The sequence below is a fragment of the Salminus brasiliensis genome, chromosome 2 (genome assembly GCF_030463535.1).
Source record: "Salminus brasiliensis chromosome 2, fSalBra1.hap2, whole genome shotgun sequence".
Lineage (NCBI taxonomy): Eukaryota > Metazoa > Chordata > Actinopteri > Characiformes > Bryconidae > Salminus > Salminus brasiliensis.
The window spans coordinates 13379081-13397856 of record NC_132879.1 but is presented as its reverse complement, the minus strand read 5'-3'; the positions used below and the strand labels follow the sequence as shown (position 1 = coordinate 13397856).

At 38.9% G+C, this 18776-nt stretch overlaps 1 protein-coding gene across 1 annotated transcript; it reads right to left on the bottom strand.

The window, feature by feature from the left end:
- Positions 1-585: 585 nt before the first annotated feature.
- Positions 586-13933, bottom strand: dnd1 (DND microRNA-mediated repression inhibitor 1). Its single transcript, XM_072673563.1, has 5 exons — positions 13913-13933; positions 13429-13534; positions 7931-8392; positions 2227-2713; positions 586-724 (listed from the first exon to the last, which is right to left on the bottom strand). Exons 1-5 carry the CDS (start codon positions 13931-13933, stop codon positions 586-588), a joined length of 1215 nt encoding a protein of 404 aa, XP_072529664.1.
- Positions 13934-18776: the final 4843 nt, after the last annotated feature.

Sequence of the window (18776 nt, the reverse complement as noted above, 5' to 3'; positions counted from 1 at the left end):
AAATGCGTCATTAGCATGTGGGTGGAGTGTCAGAGGGTGAGAACACAATTAGGAAACGATCGAGAAATCCAGTGTTGTCCCTCAGGAGTAGGGTTTGACAACCATGAGAAAGTTTAAAATAGCGGCAAGATGTCAAACTGAGCCATCAAAAGAAAATGTGGCATATCTAGGACCTAGTCAAGAAGAACCCATCAATATTAGTGCGAACACTGGCCAAAAAGAAGGGCAGACAATTGTCCAACAATCTTTTTTTATATATTTACATAAGGCAACACCAAATCAACCCACAACCAAACAAGGCAAATTCAAAAGTGAAATCAAACATGCAAACAAAAACAAAGAGGTCTCATGCAGACTTGAAAGGAGTGCAAACAAACGTAGATACCAACACACAAACAATATTATTTCTAATTAAAACATTATAAAACATCATATCAAAAGATAAAACAAAACATCCGGTAATTGAGGTAGAACCAAACCATCTCTCTGCCATCACTGCTTCAAACATTACATGCTTTCTGATCTTAATACTGAACACAAAACTGATAATGCATCAGACACAGGCCATCAAAAAGGCTGGGGCCTTCAGGACTGGTGGCACATGGTTTTAATGACCTGCTCAGCAGTGGCCCGGTGGACCTCTTCCTCCATGCTGGTGATGCTGGGGCCTGGGAGAACCTGGACAGCACCGCACAGTGGGATGGGCAGCCGTGGGATAATGACCCTGTAAAGTAAGCAAGGTTGAGTTGTTTAGAATTGGGACCAGTTTAATTTCACCAAGTCATGAGGAAACTGCGATGAAGAGAGTGCACCAGCTTGAGAAATGACAAGAGCTTGCATTTAACATACTAAACAGACTGGACAAGTCTACATTCTATAGTATAATATTAAACAAAAATGATAGAGGAGTTTGAAACAAACAGATGACTGTTTAGAGTTTAAAGTATTTATATTTTTGTTTAAGTATTATTTATAATATTTGATATAAATATGTAGTTGACTGGATGTCAACATGCCATCATTATTTTATTTTGACCAACTGTGAGTTTTCCTCTTCAAAGAAGCTCTAAAATAGACTAAACTATTTTCCTGGCAAAGCTGAATAATGAGAGTTTGGGTACATGCAACTGACATGCTGTGAACCTTGAACACTGTTCTGAAAATCTGTCAAACCAAAACAGCTGTAGAACAAGCCAAATTCCATATCCCAAAACTGTTACGCAACAGTCTTGACTCATTCGATTTACACAAAGCCTTTCTAGGCTAAACACAACAGCTACTTCAGGAGAATATTGAAGCTAGAGAAGTGATAAAAGGTTAAAAGCCAACACCATTAAGACCAGAGAAGGTCTGTCCAGAGGAAGCATGGCTTCTGTGTATTGCGGGGAAACTGGAGGGCCGTGTGGTGTGCCTGAAAGCTAACCTAGCTGATTTCTTCGGCTGGCTAATCTCACACAATGCAGACAGGACACAGAGCGCAGCACCGCTATCCAAAATAAAAAATATATAATAAATAAAATATTTATATTTTAATATAAAATGTTTTCTTTTTTCCTTTTTCAGTACTAAGCCAAGCCTGGCAAAGCTATGCAACTTAGGTGAGCTGTGAAATAACAGCGTTATACATTATACAGCATTTTTTACATAAACCAGAAGTTACACACTAACTACTTAATATAACAAAACAACTTTATATATATATATATATATATATATATATATATATATATATATATGTGTTAAGTAATTATATATAAGTAATTATATATAAATTATATATACACTTAAAAAAAAGACATAATAAGCATCACTTTATATAGTCTTGTTTAAATAAAAACTTTATGCCATTTCTTGGTTTGTTTGCAAACCTTTACTTCATTTATTTGAATTGTATATTTGCTTAAATATTCTATCCTAATGTTTCATGTAAGCATTTCACAAGTTGTACTGTGTATATTCATGTATGCTACAAATAAAACTTTAGACTTTGAGTGTACAGTGGGGTCCAAAACAAATCTGACACCACTAAGGAAAATGTTTGTGTGCATTTAAACTGGACTCCAAAATTAAAGACTTCTAGTGTGCAGATCAGATTCACCCAAGAGTCATCTAAGCACAAGCTTTAATAGAAGACATGGCCTTAAATTTGACACATTTACTAATCTTATGCTGTATTATTATTGTTATTATTATTACTGTATTTTTATTATTTCTGCCCACACTCGCCTGTAGTTGAAGTGAAGGAATCCATCAGGGCCTGTGTGGTGGTAGCGCACGTCGTAGAGTGGGACACCAAGGCCATGCAGCTCACAAAGCCACTGTAGCTGGCTCACTGCATCATGTGATGACAGATTGGGCCTCCTTGTTGTAAGTGGTACCATCCCATTCCTCACATGGGGGGCTGGACCCCCTACAGCCCGGGAGAAGTGCTGGTTATGTTGAGGAAGTGGAGAAAGCAGAGCATGAGAAGGCGGCGGCAGAGGAGGAAGAAGAGAAGAAGGTGGAGGAGGAGGAGGAGGAGGAAGGGGATCTGCATATTTGGGGAGTTGGGTGGGTCGAGTCATTTGGAAGCGGGGAGGGGGAGAAGGCTTAACCAGAGGTTTCAGACCAGGATGGGCTAGAGGGTTCTGTTCACAACGCTCGTCTTGCCTGAACTTGGAGCCACACGACATCCATCGCACAGAGATGCAGATGCCAAACTGCTTCTTGAAGCCTGAGCACAGGAGACGGTAAAGACAATGGAAAAGGGTCATCACAGCACAGTCTGCACTTTATTTCACATCACTTTCTGAAATGGTCCCAAAATAACTAATCCCCAAATTAGAAAATCAGAACACTTAAAGAAAACAGTCTCCTTTACATTATAAAATCAAGACCCATATTCATAAGCCTTCTGAAAGTTGGAGATGTGATTTAGGATTATGTGACCTTACTGACAAATACTGATCCTAGATCAGTATTCGTACATGGAAAAGCTTCATGAACACTATATAGTTTGGAAACTCACATCACATAATTTGTTGATTTCAGATGTGCTGACACTAATCAATCAACCATGGTATCCTATAAAATGCTATTAGAAATATAAGTTCAATTTCAGAAAATCAGAAAGACTTTTTTTTTTTTTTTACACTGGCCAGAAAGGCAAAGCAAAATCCCAGTATGACGGCAAAGGACCTGTAGGAAAGTTCAATGATTACTGTGGAAATTTTTGGCTGTGTAACGGGCAGCGACAAAAAAAAACCCCTACATGTCGATGAAAGAATGGATTGTACCAAATATCAGCAAATCCTGGAGCTGAAGAGTTTGCTCCTAGCTGGCTACAAAAAGTGTTTACAGGCTGAAAGGGGGGGGGGGGTGAGAACAACTAAGTACTGCATTTAAATGAATAATTTTCATTTGTTAAGTTAAATAAAAGTAAGTCACAGTGTAAAGTTATATATAGAACAAGTTCTTATAGAGGACAGGAATAGTTCCACGTTGGAAACAGTATAGTCTTTATATATATATAAAAAAAAAAAAACTCAATATTAACCATTGCATTCACTAAGCTTCACAACCCAATAAACTGCACCAATCTCAACCATTGCCCATTGTGACAGAGCATCACAACAATCTGTCTGAAATGAGAACTTTTGCTGCTGGCGCTGCTGGAGGGGAGTATCTTCAGGGTGAATGTGTGCCATTGCTATCAGTAGGCTGGACTTTAGTGCTGTCAGACTGGCACTCAGTGCCACTACACCCCTTTCAGAGCAATTCAGGCTAGTGGTTAGGCTAATGCAAAAAACAGCGACATATGCAATAACAACTACACCTGACTCAGGGTCTGAAAAGCCTGTTCTCCAAACCTGCTCAGTAACACAATACTGCAATTGTTGTTCATCTGTCTGCACTGCCATTTTTGGGTTTGTCTTATATTTACAACCAAACCATCAATCTATTCATGAGTTACAAGAATAGAGTTCACAGAACAAACTATCACATGGTTTTTATTTAGTTCAGCAGGTTCAAGTTGAACCTGCTTTTGCCAGAACATTAAACCCTGAAAAACACTGATTATCTTTATCTACAGTAGCACTTGTGAAGAGTTGGGATATATTAGGCAGCAAGTGAACAGTCAGTTTCTAAAGTTGAGGTGTGCTGAAACAAACTTTGATGACTAGTCTGAAAATCTCAAACACCAGGCGGTTCTTGCGGGGTGCTCCAAATGCTTAAAAACAAAACAGAAAAACAAAAGAAACCAAAAACAAAACCCCAACTGTGAACCAGCACCAGGGTCATGGCCCCTAAGCCTTACTGATGCGATCCATAGAAGGCCCCACCTCACAACTTACAGGACTATAAGGATCTGCTGCAAAACATCTTGGTGCCAGATACCCAAGGGCGCCGGGCATGGGCAAATGCTCAAGGTACAAAGGGGGACCTACTCAACATAAAGCATGTGGTGTTACTGTTAAGACAGAGTGGGGTTAGCTGCAAAAATGTTAAGCCCATTTCTTCTCACATGAATACATAACTTTTACTGTTATGATAAACCATAACTAAATTGCAAATCCTATATTTACATATATGTTTGACATAGGCAGACATCTGAATTTATTTAGGTTGGAAAGCTATTCTGATTCAAACACTACATACCTGTAGTGAATTACTTCTGCTTGCATCATTTTTAGGAGGTAGCAGTTTTTTCACAACCTTTTCACAGTTTTGACAGTAACTGACGGATACTTCTGGTGTTTCATAGATAAGGAACATCTATCAAATAATTGAAAATGGCAGTTGCATGTTTACTCGGGTTTAGTACATTCGGTCATGACATTAGGTCCAAAAAAAGTTTTAATTTCTGCATAATGTAACTGTTGCAAACTATGGGAAAGGCCATACATCAAAGTATTGCAGGCAAAACCAATTAAAATCAATATGAATCTGATTTATTCCTGTCATCCTGTTCTACTATTCAGTGATTCATGTTCAGGTTTTGATTGCTCTTTGCTAGGCCTTAATTATTTCCCCACCTCTGTTGTGTCTTTATTTGCATTCGATTAGCATAAATTAGCATTAAGCTCGTCAGTGGAGGATCTGCTCAGCGTGGCGTTTGAAAGACATGTGCTCTGCAGGTATCCTGCTCTCCACAGTGCTGCACAACAAGACGAACCATCAGCCTGCTGCAGCCATGAAAACCTCCTGCCTTTCACATGGGGCTTGTTTACTGCTCTGGAGATGAACTACTGATGTATATTTGAGTTCCGCACAGCTGCACACTGCTTGCTGAACCGGGAGCAAGGTCACACTCAAAGTTAAAACTCTGGCTTGAAGACTGTTAATGATCATTTTATTATTCTAGCCTTTAATCTAAAACTGACTTAAAAGCATCAAATAACTGCATACTTTAATTGTAGGTAGATATACAGTGATATGAGCATGATGTTGTGATAAAGTGTGGGCTTAATAGAGATTTGGAGCTAGGGCTGGACGATATGGTAAAATACACAATATTTATCATGGCATATGTATTTACAGACTAAAACATCAATAGCGACAGATTCTTAAAAACTACTACTCAGCCACTCTCCCGTACTGAATTCAGCTGCTCTTTATCTCATTAATCAGTCTGATTACACTGTTTGTAATGAAACCTGCAGCTGATCAGTGTTTATTAAGCACCAACAGTATCCTCAATATGCTTAGAAAACCATTGGAACCATTGGGTGTTTCTTCCTTAAAAAAAGAAGTACGTCTAGAGATGCACACACAGTGTTAAAATATTGCAATTGCCTCATAAGGGTTGTCGAAATAAAGGAAATTCATAATGTGTATACATTATGTGTATAATATAAAAACAAACCACCCTAATATTAGAGCCAGGCAATATGATATTATTAGCTATTCTGATAACACTGCCATAATATGCCTTTCAGAGTATATCTTGGATATGGTCAGTACCCCAGGAACACAATACAACTACAAAATCATTAGAGGAACAGCATAATTAGTCTTGATTAACTGCAGTGTAGTGCAGCGTGGGTAATGTTCTGATCACTGGTTCGGTTTTGTCAGTTTTTGTCCGAATTGTCTTGAAAAACAGACATGGCTAAATTGTAATTGTCAGACAACTGGGTCAGAACATCCACAAAACATTATGCAGGTCTTGTGGACCTGTATGCAGTGACCAGTACCTCAGTACCTACCAAAAGTGCTCCAAGAAAGGACAGCCAATGAACCAGCGACAGGATCACGGACACCCAATGCTCACTGAGGCCCCACCTAATAACTTACAGGACTTCACGAATCAAAGTATTGGTGACCGATAACACAGGATACCTTCAGAGGTCTTGTGGAGTCCATGCCTCAGTGGGTCAGCTATTTATTTATTTTTTTAATTAAATGGCATGATGGGGCCTATGAAATATAACCTTTAAAGTTATGGCTGATCTGTACTGAAATACTGCTAGATTAGACGTTTGGTGGTGCTACTAACACCTGTGCTGGTTAGAGACCCTTTTGACACCACTTTATCTACACAACCGCTGGTCATCTAAAAAGCAAATGCATCTTTGACAAACAGAAATATTCTGATAGCCAAGTAAACAACTCTACTTTAAGTTTAATGTGACCAGGAGAACCAGTATCCCTGCTCAGACACACCTGATTCCTTACTCTACTAAACTCCAGGTTTAGGTGCTGTGAAATCATCAAACCATGCTGGATATCGGCCCCACATGAGCAGAACCAAAGAAACTTGTGATAAGGGTTCATTTCTATCCTCCACAAGATCCTTCACAATCCCTCAGCAAAGCACACAACTGCTCCACTCTAATCTCTGAACATACATCTCCGACAGCGGAGTGCTTTGTGACTTGACTGAAATTATGAGAGAAATCCTCTTTTGCCTCTTAACACCTCAGTAACTCCAAATCTCCACAACGACACACCTCTGTGTTAAATCTGTGCTCCCTGGAGTAGATCACTACAACTGCATTTCTACATACACATCGATATCCACCAAACACACCTGAGAAAGAACTGTGGTTTATTCAAACAAAAGCTCAAAACAGGCTATTAAATCTTGTGTTCCTTGTGCAAGCTTCAGTTCATGAAGGGCTTTAATGTTTAACTTTTTATGGGTGGGACAAGACAACACTGGAATTCAATTGGAATTTAAGTGGGCATCCCTAAACAAAGTCAAACTTGGACACCAGTGTACAGTCAATGATTATTGAGTACTTGTGTTCTGTAATTAGGCTTGTGTATCGGCAAGAACCTAAAGACACAACATGCACCATAATACAGGTTACGATTCAATATATTGCAATACTAATAAAAAGCACTGTGAGATATTGTGGATTCTTTTGGCTTAAAATTTTAAAGAAACGCTCAAAAGTATGAAAACACAATAATCTGCATAAAATCTGAGTAAAAAACATTTACTTTTTATCGGAATGGTGGGATCATGTAATATTGATCCAGTGGCCTGGGGTAGATAAACGGACATTTATGGTCTTAAACTGATACTGTTTGATATAGTATTGCACAGAATAGACACAGTCAAATTGTCATTGTCAAAATTCCCAAATTACATGCATTTTTGATTTTAAGTGTAAACAAGTCTCATTCTCTATAGATGCATGATTACAGTTGATCTGTTTAGATTAATATACTGCATACTGGCATATGTGGCAAAAGAAAGCACATTGTTTATTTTTTAGATGTTAAATTCAGAAAAGGTAAAGAAATTGTGTCTAAAACGTGCTGTCAAAATCTGATTTGTTTATGTATTTGAGCCTGAAACCTGGCCTGTTATAATATACTATTACTGGTTATAAAGATTTAGGTGCTACAAATGGTTCTTTGAATGATGCCACAGAATAATTATTTTGTAATAGATGTATTTGTGAAGGTTTAAAAGTTGGTACTACAGTTTGCATCATACCTTGCACCAGCACTTTCTTAGCCATAGAAGCAGCATAGTGAGAGGAGTAGTGGACCAGTGCAAAGACGTCCTTTCCCTTGAGCCCACCAGCCTTCATAGTGACTCCCTCAACCCCTTCTGTGAGCAACCGGAGAACCATGAGCAGCTCCTCTCGGCCCATGCCTGAGGGCAGATCCCCCAGGCACAGCTGCCTTTTCTCTGTGCTTTTCCTTACCACCAGCCGAACGCCCTCCTGCAGCTGGTAGTGGTTCAGGGCCTGGATGGCGGTAACCGCGCTGACAGGGTCTCCGTACTTGGCATAGGCGAAGCCGCGGTTCTGCCCACTGAAGTTCATCATTAGGCGAAACTCATAGAGCGGTGCCACGCTCTGGAACAGCGGAATCAGACTGTCCTCGTAGACGTCCCGTGGAATCTGATTGATAAAGACCTCACAGCCTGGACCGGGATCAGGACCTCTCCAGTCTAACAAAGGAGAGAAGAAGAAAAGAGGTGAGAGAAAGAGCAAAGAAGAGAGGACAGAAGCAGTAATAAGACAAGAAACAAAGAAGAATGAGACAGACAAGGCAAGAATAAAAGAAGATAAAAAACATTTTTTTTTTTTTACAAAATCTCTCAATTACATACAATAAACCAGAGTCACCAAAAAGACAAAAAAAAAATCATCTCTCTCTTATCATAGGTGTCAAAATCCAATAACAGTAAACTGCAAACCCTCCAAACTGTACAAATTCACTGATACCAGTTTAGAGCATCAATTTAACCATTATAACAAATAGCAACAACAGCACAACTTTTATTGAGATTTACTCTTCTGCTAAGAACACTACTTACCTCAGAGTGGAGAATCTTATCTTTACTGTATCTGACTGCTAAACAGTCTCTCACATACAAACCCCCAATCAAAGGCCATCAGAGAGAGACTGAGAAGAGTCTGTAGTGAGCTGACAGACGCCCTGATGGTCTGACCTGTTTCCTGTGCGTCAATGTTGGTTTTGTTCATGTACAGCATGTCTGAGTGTCAATTTTACATAAGTCAGTACGGCTACGGTCACACCCAAACACCTGCAGTCTGCTCACTACCTTTTTAGGCTAGTGTTTCCAAACAAAAGAAAAGTAAAAACCAGATGTGAACGGCAGAATTCGTGTCAACTGATCAAAGTGGGGTTACAGGGTAAACTGAAGTATATTATATTATACTATATTTATTACACTAGACTTCCTACATCTCAACCCTACGGCTCCAAAACATGTAGTTCAATAGTTTCATACTATTTTGAAAAAAAAAAAAAAAAAAAAAAAAAAAAAAAAAAAAAAAAAAAAAAAAAAAAAAAAAACAAACAAACAAACAAACAAAAAAAAAACCTACAACCCTAGGGGCAACTAACCCCAATTGATCAGCCAACAAAAAAGGCACGCTTAATGTAACAGGGTTTAAAACTTAAAATAACTATGCTTAAATAATTTCCACCCAATACATTGCCACAGTCATCAATGGGAGAGTCAACAATAATTGCATAGCACACACTAATAGCAGTGCTGGTTTGGCAGGTTAAAACAAAATATCTAAAATAACTTATTTTCTACGAACAGAAAGTGATGAAGCTATTCCATGAATGTTTCTTTCTGATTAGCGTCCAAGCAAAGGCATTCTACATTGTAGAACCAATTAAACGCTGTATTTTACAGTAACTGGTATTCTAGCGCATGCTTAATGCACAAACACACATACAAAAACATTTTTTGCCTTATGCGAATTATCCATAGATATTAGAGGGCAGTGAACTTCTCATGAACCCCCATCTTTGTGCTCCCCTACAAGGCAAGACTATATTTTCTTCTTATCTTGCACAACCAGAACCCTTCATCATAATGAAACATTAAGACAATATTTTAACAAAATATCAGCGAAAGACTTCAAGACTTCATATAGGTCTCATTTGGTTTACTTACTAACTGCAGTTTACAACTATGAATTGTAAATAATACTAATAATACATGAGTTGTTGTAGTTGTACTGAGCCAATATGAAATTTGTTTACATAGTAAAAAAAAAAAATCTAATTACAAGTCAGATTGGTTCCTGTAGTTTGAGAATTTGACATCAGTAGTAGTATATTTGACTGTTACAGGATCTGTTATGAAATATACCCAACCATGTCCTCCCAATGCGACACCTGGGCAGTTTACAGCACTCCATAAATTTCCAGCAGGGATGCAATGATACAAACTTTTAATTAATTAGTGGTGTCATAATTCATATTTTTCATCGCAGTAAAAATAAATGGGAAGCAGCCAATAACATTATTAAAAAAACCAAACACAAAAACAAACAAACAAACAAAAACAGTAACAGGCAGTAAACTAAACACATGGTTTGAGTTGTTTGGAATTAGTTGTCAGTCATTATGCTAATATTTCCATATACTTTAGAATTAAATTGCTGCCGTTTCATTTATATGTAATTTTCCTTCATGCATTTGGTAACTATTGTACACAATTATTTTGAAGGGTGGGTAAGTAAGTAAATAAAACAATCAAATACATTTAAATAGCTATAGTGGGGTTTAGAACCATTGTAACCAAATATGCACAAAATATGCATGCAGTTCATGCAACAGAGCTTGGACATGAACTGTTTTTATATATAAAATTGCTTCCAACATTTACTTAGTGTACTATACTCTTTTATTAATTATGCAGCACCATATAGCATCACGTTTTTGCCGGTCACATTTTTCTCCCAAAATTATTTATCATACTATCATATTTCCTGTTCCACCGTCAACTGCTTAATGTAGGCTGCAGTCTCTAAAACTGGTTGCCCAAATTTTCCAAATCAAAAATCAGTGTACAACAGTCTGAAATCACCCAAACACTCAAACGCAAACCCTAAAACCAGTGTTTAATGCCTACCCTGATCCTGCCCACCTGATTCAGCTTCTTAATTAGGCCTTGCTAATGAGCCACTACAGGTGTGCTGGAGCAGAGAGAACACTAAACTGTGCAAAACTGAAGCCCTCCAGGGCCCATATTTATCAAGCAATTTAGAAAAAAAAAGTACCAATTCAAGATCTACCCTCACCTGTTTGTGGAAGCCTAGTAGAAAAAAGAAAAGAAAGAAAGAAAAAAGAATTCGAGTTCATGAACCAGATTCTACTCTCAGGAACATCAAACACAGGCTCCAAACAGCAGCTGTTTGATAAATAGGAGTCTGTACGCATTAATTTTTTCAGTCCTGGACACAAACCTTTGATTTGAGAATCAAATCAGTAAAAAAAGTAACAAATATTTAAAGCAAATTTAATCATTTGCATAATCAGATATTTCTGAAGATTTATGTAGTCATGCTTTCTCAATCAGAAGTGATATCTGAAGTCAAAGTCATAGTTACAGAATTCACGCCAATCTATCTTCTGGTGGCTGCAGCACCATTTTGAAGCATGTGAATAACTCCCTTTATGACACAATCCCAACATTTGCAACCTTTAATCAGCATAAGTCCATGGGTGGATTTCTTAAAAAGCATAGTTGTGTACAAAGTTTAAACAATGAATCTGTGGTGCATCCCATTCCATAAAAAACATCTGGAGCAATGGAGGTAACCACACTGGTAACCTATGTAGTCCGAACCATCGTCAAGCAACACAGGTCCTTCCCAAAACCACAGTTCCACAGAATGGTTGCATTTATTGAATAATAATATCATTACACATACCATTTATTTTTTATATTATCAAGCCAGTCTTCACTGCAAACCTATCAGAATATTCGACATACAAATCACAAATCCTTTGATACATTTACTCTTAAATCACAGAGCTTTCACTTACCACTATGAGAAATATTAAAAAAAAAAAAAAAAAAACACTTTTCCTGCATCAGCAAACTCTTTAAGGTCCATAGCACCATCAGTCCCGTCACATCTGGACATATGAAAATGGACTACGTAATCTCAAACTGTGCAGATGAAGCTGGGATATGTATCTACCATTACATGTTGATAAAAAAATCTCCTACGTAAAGGTATTTTTTGTGTCCTGTGGAAATTCTGTGCAGATTATGCAATACAGTTGACTGAAATGTTGCTTATATTTCTTACAGGAATTACAAAACCTTGTTAGTAAAAATCATGGACATGTGAGCAATAAGAAAAATGCTACTTGTGTCAAAGAAAGTCAGTGGGAAAACATACCGACACATACAGATTTGTTTCTCATAGTTTAACAGGTAACAATTTCCGTTCATTAAATATAACGCTGTGTTAGAGCTGAGCAATATGACAATATTTTTTCATATTGTGATCAATTTTGTTATTGTGGTACACAATATGCTTTTATGAGTGCATTGTGAATATAATCTGTGCTTTTTAAGTGCACGTTTCATTACAAAGTGTTATCAAGTCTTATTAAAATTTGGAAGGCAGTTTTTAAAAATGTACAGTTAGGGCATTTTGTCAAAATATAAATATCATATATGGTAAAAAAAAAAATGTCTTCATCATATAGATCATGATATAATTTTGTTCTGCATCACCCAGTTCTACTTTGCATTAACATTTGCAAAAAAAAAAAAAAAAGAAAAGTACTGAGAAACCTGCTCATTCACTGTATCTTCTGAAAACCAAGAGTATTAAGAAACAGTATTGTGCTGCTTTTGTTGGAGTAACTGTAAAGGTCTTCACTGCCCATACGTCCCATATATGTCTCAAAGTGCAGATACAAGAATAAGAGCTAGATCTTTCCTTATTTATATAAGGAATATATATTTATATTTTTATTTTTAAGTGAAAGTGCATGTTTTTGGTCCAGCACCTCTGCTGGTTAAAAAACTAATCCTGCTGAAATCATCTAGTTAACACAATATTAAGCAAAAGCCAAAACGCATCACAGTGTCCTCTTAACCTCATTTAAAGTAAGCATAGAGAAAAGCATAGAGAAGACTGCTGGGGAAAAAACCTACATCCCATGGCCTGTTCAGTTTCCCAACAGCATCACAAGGTTGATGCCCCATTAACTGGTAGAGAGAAAGCGTTTACTGTGGTGCTCGCTCGACCACTTACAACTCCTACACTACGATGCATTTGATAAACCCAGCCGAGTTCAATTAACTCATTAGCATAATTCACAGCTGAACCAATGGGAGCTGCTGCTGCTACATGCCGCCGGTTTGTTAATTGCTGGCAGGTATGAAGGCTGCTGCTCTGAATTAGAGGCACGGGCGAAAGGAACAAGCCATAAAACACGATAAACGAGCGTGTCCTTAGCTCGTGGACAGGCCAGAGCTTTTCTAAAGCCCTCCAGAAGGTCAGAAGACGACACGAAAAGAGGGGCTTTTTCCAGTGACTATTCCAAGACCCTCACTCCTGTGTTATTCTCTTCAGAAGACATAAGTGAATCTTCGACTGATACGGCCATAATGGCTTTGAGCTTAATTGAAAAGCTCGGGGCAGTTTTCTAACGCTTTTACTAAAGTAAAGACCCGCATTCAAAAGCACCTACCCGGAGGAGGACCGCCATATTTCCTCTGGCCGTTGATCTGGGTTAATGTGATGGATGTTTCCTGCAGCCATTCTTCCAGAGCTCTCAGTTTATGTGGGTTCAAAACCTATAAAGTAATAAGTATAATAACAATAATAATAATAATAAACAACTGTATAAAAGTAATGCCATTCACCTTAGCTCCTGAAGAAGTGGCTAGCACTACCTAAAAGGAGCTTAAACACCTAAAAGTCACTGTAAACAGTCACAAAATACTATTAATAATATACCCCATGTGCAGATACTCTATATGTAAACTGATGCACATACTAAAACAAGTTATATATATATTTCTGAAACTTTTTCATCCCATACACGCATTTTTAAACGGCCTGGTTCACACTGGCAGTGTACACAGTCACCACCGCAGGGTTAAACCCTACAGGCAGCTCCTAAACACACTGTTTATCACTGTAAACCCGCAAACAAACACAGCAGTGTTCACCTGTACCACGTCTCCCTCCATTTTCGCTCCTACAGTGACTCTCACTTCTCTCAGCTCGTTAAAGTAGAGCTTCTCTTCCCAAACGCTTTGACAGACAGCTATTGGCCAAACTTTATGGGTGGGCGTGGCCTAGGAAGAAAAACTGGGCGTGTTCAGTGGGTGTCTCAAGTTACAGGTGGGTCATTCTCATGAAATATGACCAATACTGACACCCCAACCCTAAAAAACCTTCCAATGACTAAAACGTCATGTTTCATGTACATCTCTTTATGTTTTATGTACGTGTTTATCTACAAAAATATTTTTGAAAGGATTTGTGAAAGATTTTTGTCAAATATTCCAATCCAAGTGACCCACTGCTTTAAAAATACATTTTCAAACACGGTTGAGCTACACAGACCAAGTCATGTGTTTTGTTAGTTTTTTAAATTTCAAGCTGACATACATTTGGACATACACTATATAGCCAAATGTTTGTGGACACACCTTGAAAATATGACTCTCTGAAGGAGATAAACATGAACTTTTTTGTACCATGCCTGATGCCAGGAGTGGGATAGACAGGAATAAAGCCCCCCAGTATTGAGCTGTGGAGCAGCGGAACTGTGTTCTCTGGAGTGATGTTGCTTTATCCAGTACTTTAAGGATGTGGATGGGTGATGATCATTCAACTAACACTCAACTGACACTCTTGTCGCTAAATGCAATCAACTCCTCACAGCAATTGCCTGGTTAATTGCGTGGTTTCCGTGTTGTAGGCTGTTAGAGCAAGTTACCATTGTATAGGCAGTTTTGGCCTGAAGGTTAGAAGAGTGGCCTTATAACTGGGAGATCACTGATTCAGTCCCTTAAACTGACAGGACCTGACTAAAGTGCCCTTAAGCAAGGTGCCCAAACCACAATTGCTCCCCGGGTGCTGCAGCTAGGGCTGCCCACTGCTCCAGGGCACATGTGCTCACTGTTCCCTAGTGTATGTGTGTGTTCAGTGCACAGATGGGTCACATGTGGAGTGCTCCAAAACCTATTGGAATACCTTTCCTGGACAGTAAAGACAGGTACTCCAACAAAAGCACCATAATCTCTTTCTTAATACTCTTGATTTTCAGAAGAAACAATGAATGAGCAGGTGTCCAAATATTTATATTTATTGTCATTTAAAAAAAGACATTTCTGCTAATGTTAATAAAGAGCCGGTTTTTAAGTTAAAGTTACTTAAATTGGAGTTAGACTTGTGCAAAAGTTTGGACACTCTACTATGGCCTGGTGCACCATCCGGATATTTTTGAAACCATATTTCTCCCATCACCTCTTCCAGCTTTTCTGGACATTTTTTCTGTCTACACAAGAACATAAAACGGTTCAAAAATTGTCAGCATGCTGGGCCAGCAGGAGTCATTAACAAATTCATTAAGAAGCAGTGTAATGGCCAAAACAGACATAAATACAAAACAGACCTCAATACCACGTGACTAAAGCATATTTTCTCTCTCTGTGTCTCACTGTGTCTCACAGGTCTCTATAAGCCAAACTCTCACACAGAATCAAATCCTATTTTTTACCAGAACAAAAACGTACAATTGCAAATTACCACATTTTTTTTTATGTGGGACTGTTTCTGAATTACCCAATTAAGCAGAGACAGTTTCTGTAGCTTTTTTCCAAATCTGTGCTGAAGCAAACCTAGTATTCATTAATTGGCAATAACCATGTGCTTTCACCATGAGTTTCACCATGAGTTTTCAGTGACAGTCCTAAAACACAGAGAAAAAGCTATGTTTTATTTAATATCCAAATACATGTGGCCTAAGTCTGTCAACAATTTGAGATTTTATTTGAGAGCTGGAAGAGGTCTGACATCTTTTGATAGTCTTATTTGTTTTGGTGTCAGTTAGCTGCACTTTCAGGTTTTCAGCATCTACCTGGAAGGGTTATGGTTGTTGAGTGTCAGCTCAAGGCCCTGTCATAAACTGACCACTCCTAATGACAATCCTTCACCAGTCACAACACCTAATTAATGCCTAGTTCATTAAGTTCTGAGACTTTATATGGCTGTCTACATTTTTGCACACATCACAATTAAAAAAAAAGTTTTTAACTTCACCAAATATAAAGTAACATTATGTGCATTAACATTATGACGCTTTGACAGCCAGGTGTTTCTCTTTACGCTTAACTTGTGCCTTATTATATTGTGTTGTTCGTGATCACTTTCTTAGAGTTAACCAAGGACACTGTGAGAGGTAAGAGATGTCACCTAGCTCTTGCACAAGCTCACCTGAACAAAGAAGCAAGCTTTTGGTCATTAATTCTGTAGTTGGATGAGATGAAAATGGAGCTGCTTGGACACAGGACATGGCTTTTGTTTGGCAAAGGAAAAGAGAAGCATTCAACCCCAAGAACACCTTCCTCACAGTCAAGCATAGTTGTGGAAATGTAATGCTTTGGGAGTGTTTTTAGCCAATGGGCCAGGCAACCTTGTTAAAGTAAATGACTTTGTATGGGGAAAAAAAGACCTGCATTAAGATTCTGGAGGAGGACATCAGGCAATCTGCAGGAAAACTTGGCCTTGGGCAACAATGGACCTTCCAAGAAGACAATGCTCTCAAAACTACCAGCAGTGTGTTCAAGTAAGGGTTAACAACAACCAATATTACCGGTTTGGTGGCCCAGCTAGAGTGAGTCCAGATCCGAATCCCATCAAGAATCTGTGGAGGGAACTAAAGACCAGAATGATGGCAAAGAAGCCGTCACTCAGAGGCACTGTCTTTGTTTATTGAGAAAAGGTATGAATCATTTTGGACTAATTATATATGTGTATAATTTATGTTGGTGTGTGATATCTGTGGACTTGTTGGATTTCATTCCACCAGCCACCACAAGGTGGAGTGCAGTGACTGTGCTGTGTCTGCTCCGTTTGGTTTCATTCAGAGTAAATGAGGGATAGACAAACAGTGGGTGGATTTCGTTTAATTAACCTGCAGAGGTCACCTGGTGGTCACCTCCCTCCCTGTTGCGTTGTTCTCAGTGGAAGAAGCTGCAGGAGGTGTGTGCGGTTCAGCTGAGCTATGTTGAGCTCTCCATAACTCACTTTAAAACCCTGTGCCTGTGATTGAATTCTTTACCATCTAACAGGTTTTCTCAGTCCTGCTGTTGTGTTCCCCCTGCACTGCACATGCTAGGTGTGTTAGAGCTTTGTCCTTCTCTAACACACCACATTCAACCCATTGGCTCATCCACAATACTGTGAGGTAAGACTGGGCTTAAATGTGAAGGAAAGCAGTTTGATATTTCCCTACTTAGAAGGATCAGCTTCAGAGGGATTACCATGAGCTAATGGGGAGCAGAAGAACACATATCTGCCCTTTCCAGTCTCCTACTTTGTCCATAAATGGAAAGGTGCCACTCCCTGCCCACAGATAGGTGGTGGACCATTCTCGGTACAGTGGTGACCTTGACATGATAGCAGATAATAGCGTATGAATAAATCAGCCACAACAGGTACCCTTGCTGGCCTTTTTTCTAGAAACTGCAACCTTGTAGCTCCATCTTGCTGGTGTTCAGTTAAACATTGCAGCTCATCTGCTGATACACAGTTTATGCTAGTCACCCTCTAGCCCTTCATCAGGGGTCAATATCTGACCACAGAGGCGTTCTTGGCTGGGTATTATTATGGTGGTGGACCACTTTGAACCCAGCAGTGACACTGCTGTGCTGAGAATGGGCAACCACCATAATAATATGTAGACTCAAGTGACCCTATTGTGGTCTCTTTCCTTTGAAGGGACGCTAATAAAAAAAAGTGCAGTAACATATGGGCTACAATCAGTAATGGGTTATTTTTGTAGGTGTTTCTGATAAAATGACCAGTGTGTGTAGGTACAGAGTGTAGCTACAGAGGCACCACTGTACTACTGTTATGTCTGCTTTTTCATACGTGATAGTAACGCTAACACATGCTGCATGGAATGGTAGCCTAGACATGTGACAATTTCTGGTTTAAAGACTAAAAAACCCACCTTCTGTTGATGTATCTTCAAGGTGGGAGGAACATATAAAAGACTACAACTGCTTTGGGGTGGATTTTAGGGTGGACCGTCTGAAAAGTCTATTTTTTTGCTAGCTAAGCTAATACAGAAGACAGCCAGATGGCTAACATTACTGCTAGGTACTCATAGGCGAAATTAAGCCTTGTTGTGTTTAAAGCAGTTGTGCTACAGAATAGTTTGAGGTTTAGAAGCATTTGACATCTCTAGTGACATCCACTGGTCATCTGTTTGTCTTGGTTGCTCTAACAGTTCTTTTCCCTCATTTTTATAATGACTTATATCACTTATTTTTTAAATAGTCTTTGGCAAATATTTCCCCTTTTTTCTCCTAATGTGGTACTGCCAATTAACCTACCCATTCGTAACTTTCCTTAGCACTAGCAATGCTCCCAACACTAGGAAGGTAAGGACCTCTAAACACAAGTCCTCCAATACATGGAAAGCCAACCACTGCCTCTTTTCAAACTGGGCCCTTGGAGGAAAGCACCAGGTCCCCAGTTCTGCAGCACCAGCTAACAGAAACATGTGCTGGCCAACAATACTTCAAAAGTGATAGGTAGGTGGGTGGGAAGAGCCCCATCTACCCTTGCAGAGGGAGCATGGCCAATTTCGCTCTCTCTGACTCCAGCCACTGATGGCCATAGTGGTAGCGTTAGACTGCTGAGCCACTCAGAGCCCCCATCACAAAAAATATATGAAACATATATGAAGAAATTATGTCTTCAAACATACGACAACAAGTAAGAAATATGGACTGGTTAGCTTTTAGCATTTTTAGCCTCACTTCCAAACTTCTTGAAGCAGCCATTGCGTTTATC